Raw genomic sequence first — 8,038 nt, 5'->3', positions numbered from 1 at the left:
AATGAGTGCCAAAATAAGGTGCAAAGAAAGGCATTCAGGGTTATTTACACTACTACTACTACTACTAATAATAAAAATAATAATAATGATGATGTGTGCATTTCAGTTTATTATTATTGTGCTGTACGCAATAATAATATAATAATATTAATAACAATAACAAAATAATAATGATTATTACATATTAGCAATTATGACTAAAATTATACTTATATAATTAGATTTTAATTAATGATTGTGATTTTGAGTATTTTAATTATTATATAAAATAATTATTATTATCATACATATTGAGCCTGTGGAGCCATTGCTTTTCTTCAGGCAAAATTTCAGTGGATTCGGGAAAAAGGCGCAAACTAAGCAAAATGTGCAAATTCAGGGAATCAAGTGTCTAACACTCACTTTTGCAATGAGCACGTATTCTGTAGTTTTATACAGCAATATACAGCTTTAATGTAAGATTTCGGATGGAGAATTAACATCACATTATTTATTTGTTTGTTTTTATTTACGTAATAATTCTGCAGCTCCAGTACCTTTTGAGAGCAGCATTTATGCCCTCGGTATAGTCTGTCAGGAAAAGCATGCGCAGTTTCTCCAACCCGGGTTGATCCCCTGGCAGTCATAACTCAGGGTATTCCGGCCCAACGTCTCATACGTCCTCCTCAGTGTTCAAACGTCACCTTCAGAAGTTGCCACGAATGCAAAGCGGCATGATGTGGAGGTTACTGAGCTGCACAGTGTGCCTGTTTGTGTCCGCAGGGCTGAGTCTGCGGCCAGTTTCGGCCGCTGAAGAGGAGCTGGACGGAGAAGTGGAGACTGAAGTTTTATTTAAACCAGAGGAGTGCAGCCAAAGGAGCAAGAGAGGAGATCTGATCAATGCTCACTACGATGGGTTCCTCGCCAAAGATGGTTCCCAGTTTTACTGCAGGTCAGTGCTTTGAAAACAGAGTTATGTGTTAGTCCGATGTTAATTTGGAGTGAGTAATGAATGCATACTTAATCCTAAAGTCCTCTTTAATGTGTGTTTAAAATGCTGAAGCTCTATTTAAGCTTTAAGTATGTTAAAGTGTAAAGGGATTGGAAACATTCCTCATTTTAAGTTTAAAGCAACCAAAATTAAAGTGCACGTTTAGTCAAACTTATTCAAAGATTGTTGATGTTCTTTGTCTCTGCTTTTATTTCTGTTTCAGTCGTACAGACAAAGATGGACAGCCTCAGTGGTTCGTTTTGGGTGTGGGACAAGTCATTAAGGGACTGGATGATGGGATGATGGGCATGTGTCCTGGAGAGAAGCGAAAACTAACCATCCCATCAACCCTGGCATTTGGAGAAAAGGGCAAAGGTAAAAACATCTAGGTGGTGGTAGGTGTGCTGATTATGTATTTCCCCACAAGGTTGGGGATGTGATTTTAAGGTTTTTATCATGAAAACTCAGTTATACTCAAGGTAAGGCCTTAAAAGGTTATCAGCAGTCTGAGTTTTAAGTTGCTTCTATCATTTCCTGTTGTGGTGTTCCCCAGGGCTCAGTTCTCGGTCCTGTTTTATTTTCTGTCTGTGTGCTTCTGTTGGGTCCAATAATCCATTAAGCAGTGACTGTGAAGACCCATAGAGGCCTTTATATGACTGTTTCAGAGGTTGAGAAGTACAACTTGTGTAAAAATGTGGACACCTCTGAAGGAAACGGTTTCCAGGGCCTAATCCGTGGATCGACTTCCTTCGAGGCGTGGACGTCTATCAGCAGAGAATGTCCCTTAGTCTGTAACACAGTCAAATATATTCTCAAGCAATATTCAAGCATGCCATTCAGCGTGTTAGTACGAGCTCGGGAGCAGCTTGGGAGAACAAGAAAACAGAGACTGCTTTAGATTGTCTTCCCAAATTGACTCAACTTTATTCACAAGTACAACAGTTTATATAGAGGGTAAAATTCATGAGACAGCAGATTATCAGTTTAAACCAGTACAGACCAAGATAAGGGAGCGTCTTCCTGCCCTTGGGTGAAGAAGCATCCTTTGTGTAGTTTATTAGTTCAGCTACAATTGTGATTATCTCAGCGACATATTTTCAAGGCACAAAACGAAGAGTTCTTTCATTAGTGAAATCTGAAACAAACCATTTGGCCTTCAACAGGCGTCTAAAAGATTAAGAAACTAATGTAGCTGAGGGAGTGATCTCTGTGGTATTTCAACCTTGTACCAGCCTGTGATTCTCACACATCAATTCTTGGGTCAAAGAGAAAAATAACTAAAACAAAGGGGCCTTATTGAATGACAGAGTTTTCCTGCATAATGTCACTATAAAACAATATCCAGTAAATGCTACCATGGTACTAAAATACCTAACAACCTCTTTAAACAAATAACTAAAAAGTCCTGAGATGTAAATAAAAATGTTTTCCATGAGCTTTGAGTTTCTGCAAGTTGACTTTGTTTCAGTGATTTGAAAGCGTTGAAGAAATTAAGTTTAAGTAAATCAGTAGAAAATCTTAGTGTTTGCTTCAAAAATGAGCTACAGCAGCATCTGTCTTTTTTATTATTCATTACATACATACATATGCTGTGTTTTCTCAACTCTGTTTTGTGTGATATTAGTTGATTGTTGCAGGTCTGCCTTCATGCTGTCTTATCTTCTTTTACAGCCCTTTAACTGAAGGGAGATCACATCCCTCGCAGTGTTTGCTACTCTTCTCCACATGGCATGTCCTGTAAGCATGCAAAGATCTTTAAAGGTCTCCTCTTCGTTTCTTCTTTGTATGTGTTGGAGAACTTTTGGAGGAGTAATAGTTGATTCTTTGATTAATACTAACTACAGTCCTCTGATAGTGGTGTGTTCAGTCTGGGATGTTGCATTTCACCCTTTGGGTGTGAAAGAAATGTTTCTTCTGCTTAGAGTGCATGTTTTAGTTGCCCCCTGCACTAGTTGGCTTTATAATGACCCACAGACACTGAAACAGAGCTTCACCGATTCTTCTCTCTGTACCCTCTGTTATTCTCTGTACATTAACTGCATGTCAATCTAATATTCTTTTACTCTCTTGCTCGTATAAAGCATATTTTATCTTGTTTGATTTTAACCAATGGCAGTCATTTTCCAAGGTACCTTTGTGTCTTTATTAGGCAATAAAAGAGAAATGGTTTGTAATCTAAAGCATAAGGTGAGAAAATCTAAAGATACTGCAGAATAATATGTAACCATAAAACGTTTGGGTCAAAAACATGGACATGGACTTATGATTTTTCCCAAACAGCTACTAAACAGACTGATGAAAAACAAACAAACATAATTTCACTTTGTAAACACTGAAGAGGAAGATTGTACTACAACACAAGCCATATTATTTGTCAGATAATTACTATTAGAGGCGACGGCTCACATAATACAAACTTAGCCTTAATGTAATTTAGTGGGTGGAGCCAGAGGTTATAAGGTTTGGGTTAATATTGCTGTAAATGGTAGTAGCAGGGCTTCCTGTGCCTGAAGTTACCATCCTGGAGTTCCACAAGTATACTTGGTCCCATCATGCTCACATCTTTCATTAACATCGTGTCTTTTGTAACAGATTGTAATGTCCATAGTTACTCATGCTGAAGATGCAGTTGTGTGTTGCAGAGCTGTGACATAGGGGGAATTAGCTATGGAGACCAAAGCAGATTTTGTATCAGGATGTAAACGTGTTTGTTTCTGCTGTAAAGTCTGGACATTTTAACATAGAAGTGTATGGAGACTGAGTCACTGCTGGAGCTTCAAGTGGACATTAGGGGAACTGCAGTTTTGACACTTTAGACTTTTTCTGCATTGTGTAATTTAATGGGGTAAAAACAGACGTAAGCAGCCGTACATGAATTTTTACATAAGATCAGTTTAAAAAAATCTTCTGGTCTCTTGGGGCTTGTGTAAACCTTTAGATTCACATTTTCAACACACATATTTTTCTTTAAGCTTCAGAGCAGCGTCTATAGTTTTGCTCTCAAATCACATTTTTAAACACACACCTATTCTCCTTGATAGTACAAACAATGCACCAAACCTACTGCGTACTTCCATGCCTTTATATTTTGCACTGATTAAAGTCACTACCATGTTACTCAGTGATTAATGTTTCTCTGTCGGTATCTGCTGTTTTATTCAACTCAGCACAAAAATCTGAAATCAGCAGCTGAGCCACCAATCTGATAAACTTCTTCAATGATAATGAATCATCGGTCATTTAAAATGTTGATGTTTTAAACAGGTCCGGTGCCTCCTAATGCCACCGTGGTCTTTGAGGTGGAGGTCCTCTCTGTGTCCAAGGGACCACGCACCATGGAGGCTTTTGGAAGGATGGACCTCGATAACGACAAGAGTCTCTCAAAGGCAGAGGTAAATTTATTTTATAACCTGGTAATTACAATAAAAGCAAGGACACAGTTGGTTCAGCTCATGCTTTCTATCATAAAATAAGTCCTCTGTAATCCGATGACAGATGATCCCAATTCCACTTATTCAGCCGGACATTAGTCTTCAGTTCCAGGTCTGAATGCACCTTCAGTCCTAAATGACTGAATAGAAAAGTGAAAAGACAAAAAACTGCAGCACATTAATAAGGCAAGAGCCTGGAAACAGGGTCATCATATCTTAAGAATCAGATAAGCAGTCGAGCAGAATGGGCTTGTTTTATGCTGAAAATCAGGGTTATTAGGAGATACAAATTAGCACCTGGCCCATCTGTGTGCGTGCAGCTTAAACATGCATAGAAAATACCTTCCTACAAATTTGTTTCTCTGTAATACCAGTCATGAAACTGAGAGAACAAACTACATGATTGTTATGTAATAAAACAGGATCCAGCTCTACATGAAATGTGCTTAGTTGGTCTCTTTTCGCACACGACTCTACCACTCTGGTGTATGTGGGTAAACGTGTGGCATTAAAGGCAAAAAACTGGGGTTCAACCAAAAAAAAAAACCCAGCCAAAAACCCTTTGTTCCTAAAATTAAGTAATTAAGACATTAACAAGGTTATTTGGAGATGGCTGTACGGGAAGATCCCAGCAGATCAGCAGTTTCTGAAACACTCAGAAACATTCATACCACATTAAAAGTCACTGAAATCACCTTTCTTCCCCATGTGTACGTGCCTACATGCAACTGTGATTGATTTGATAGATCAAGAAGTACAACTGTACCTAATGAAGTGGCTGGTGAGTGCAGCCAGCTGAGTTCTCACACCAGGACAGTCTATGCAGAGCCATAAATCTACAGTCCAGCGTAAAAATATGTGATTCTGTGGCGAAATGTCCCGTTACGTTAGAATCGGCTAATCTCCTGCAGTCTCCAGTTTCATGCAAACTCACAAACACAATCTTGTTCCTGTCATGTGATTCTGGAACAGAAAGTGATGGTTTTCTTAAAATAAACCCGCGTCTTTACTTCTGCAGAGGCTGATCTCGTGGTTTAAATTTAAATTATCCCAAACTTGATAATCTGACTAATAATCCTGCCAGTGCAGTAACACATCAACCTGTTTTCACCAGCCCTACCTGAGATTATGTACCTTGCATGTTTATCATAGTGCATATTTCCACTCCTTCACATATAGTCGCCTCATAAAGAATAAAGGTTGCATATTATGCTCATTATCTCTATTTTATCTTTAAATTATTAACTGCAGTACCAAGAAGCTTCTAGCACGCATGTTGTCTGGATGGGTAATACTGAAAGAAAACAGGAGAACCAGCTGCTGAGGTTTCTATAACATATATATACAGTGGGGCAAAAAAGTATTTAGTCAGCCACCGATTGTGCAAGTTCCCCCACCTAAAATGATGACAGAGGTCAGTAATTTGCACCAGAGGTACACTTCAACTGTGAGAGACAGAATGTGAAAAAAAAATCCATGAATCCACATGGTAGGATTTGTAAAGAATTTATTCGTAAATCAGGGTGGAAAATAAGTATTTGGTCAATAACAAAAATACAACTCAATACTTTGTAACATAACCTTTGTTGGCAATAACAGAGGTCAAACGTTTACTATAGGTCTTTACCAGGTTTGCACACACAGTAGCTGGTATTTTGGCCCATTCCTCCATGCAGATCTTCTCGAGAGCAGTGATGTTTTGGGGCTGTCGCCGAGCAACACGGACTTTCAACTCCCGCCACAGATTTTCTATGGGGTTGAGGTCTGGAGACTGGCTAGGCCACTCCAGGACTTTCAAATGCTTCTTACGGAGCCACTCCTTTGTTGCCCGGGCGGTGTGTTTTGGATCATTGTCATGTTGGAAGACCCAGCCTCGTTTCATCTTCAAAGTTCTCACTGATGGAAGGAGGTTTTGGCTCAAAATCTCACGATACATGGCCCCATTCATTCTGTCCTTAACACGGATCAGTCGTCCTGTCCCCTTGGCAGAAAAACAGCCCCATAGCATGATGTTTCCACCCCCATGCTTCACAGTAGGTATGGTGTTCTTGGGATGCAACTCAGTATTCTTCTTCCTCCAAACACGACGAGTTGAGTTTATACCAAAAAGTTCTACTTTGGTTTCATCTGACCACATGACATTCTCCCAATCCTCTGCTGTATCATCCATGTGCTCTCTGGCAAACTTCAGACGGGCCTGGACATGCACTGGCTTCAGCAGCGGAACACGTCTGGCACTGCGGGATTTGATTCCCTGCCGTTGTAGTGTGTTACTGATGGTGACCTTTGTTACTTTGGTCCCAGCTCTCTGCAGGTCATTCACCAGGTCCCCCCGTGTGGTTCTGGGATCTTTGCTCACCGTTCTCATGATCATTTTGACCCCACGGGATGAGATCTTGCGTGGAGCCCCAGATCAAGGGAGATTATCAGTGGTCTTGTATGTCTTCCATTTTCTGATGATTGCTCCCACAGTTGATTTTTTCACACCAAGCTGCTTGCCTATTGTAGATTCACTCTTCCCAGTCTGGTGCAGGTCTACAATACTTTTCCTGGTGTCCTTCAAAAGCTCTTTGGTCTTGGCCATGGCGGAGTTTGGAGTCTGACTGTTTGAGGCTGTGGACAGGTGTCTTTTATACAGATGATGAGTTCAAACAGGTGCCATTCATACAGGTAACGAGTGGGGGACAGAAAAGCTTCTTACAGAAGACGTTACAGGTCTGTGAGAGCCAGAGATTTTCCTTGTTTGAGGTGACCAAATACTTATTTTCCACCCTGATTTACGAATAAATTCTTTACAAATCCTACCATGTGAATTCATGGATTTTTTTTTTCACATTCTGTCTCTCACAGTTGAAGTGTACCTCTGGTGCAAATTACTGACCTCTGTCATCATTTTAAGTGGAGGAACTTGCACAATCGGTGGCTGACTAAATACTTTTTTGCCCCACTGTATATGTGATACGTTTCCTGTCAGGCACAGCGTGAGGGCGGCGTTATTAAAATTCAGAGTTTACTCTGAGGTGTTTCTCTGTTTCCAGGTGAAAGAATATTTGAAGCTGGAGTATGAAAAAGGGGGGAAGCCGCGCGACGACCCTTTCTACGAGAAGCTTATAGACGATATCTTCTACAAGAACGACGGCGACAGAGATGGCGTGATCAGTGCGAAGGAGTATAACATTTATCAGCATGATGAGCTCTAGCACTGTTTGGTTTTTTTTTAGTTTGTGTGTTATTTAGAGAGGAAACTAAAGGGAATACACACACACACTTCCACTGTTAGATGTGTACACTTTTTCAGTCACTTTCCGTCAAACAGACTCACCACTTCTTCTTCATCTGGAAGTTTCCTGTTTTTCCCGCAAAGCCTTTTGAACATGTAAATTCAGGCCTGCAGAAGCGAGCATGTGAGGGGGTTTCTTCCTCTTTAGCGGTTATTTTGACCCATTTTGTCGTTGTAATGATTTGGAAAATGTTTGCGGTGGAAATAATGGGCCAGTGACTTGTTACCTGTTTCCCACTGACGTGAAGCCATTTCTGCCTTTGAGAACCAGCCCACATCGTCACTGGTGTGAGTACCCTTCATTCCAGTGTTTCTAGACCGTGTAAAAGATGGACTTAGCTACTCTGAAATCAGCCG

General features: G+C 40.3%; 1 protein-coding gene across 1 annotated transcript; it reads left to right on the top strand.

The window, feature by feature from the left end:
* The first annotated feature begins 701 nt into the window (after positions 1-701).
* On the top strand, positions 702-7,601 carry fkbp7 (FKBP prolyl isomerase 7). Its single transcript, XM_085374459.1, has 4 exons — positions 702-931; positions 1,194-1,345; positions 4,235-4,362; positions 7,440-7,601. The coding sequence occupies exons 1-4, from the start codon at positions 702-704 to the stop codon at positions 7,599-7,601; spliced, it is 672 nt and encodes a 223-aa protein (XP_085230585.1).
* The last annotated feature ends 437 nt before the right edge of the window (positions 7,602-8,038 follow it).

The sequence above is a fragment of the Diplotaxodon limnothrissa genome, linkage group LG16, assembly GCF_057381915.1.
Source record: "Diplotaxodon limnothrissa isolate DT_005_m linkage group LG16, D_limnothrissa_male_GT1.1, whole genome shotgun sequence".
NCBI lineage: Eukaryota > Metazoa > Chordata > Actinopteri > Cichliformes > Cichlidae > Diplotaxodon > Diplotaxodon limnothrissa.
Note: the sequence above shows the minus strand (reverse complement) of the source record. Positions and strands in the feature narration are given on the sequence as shown.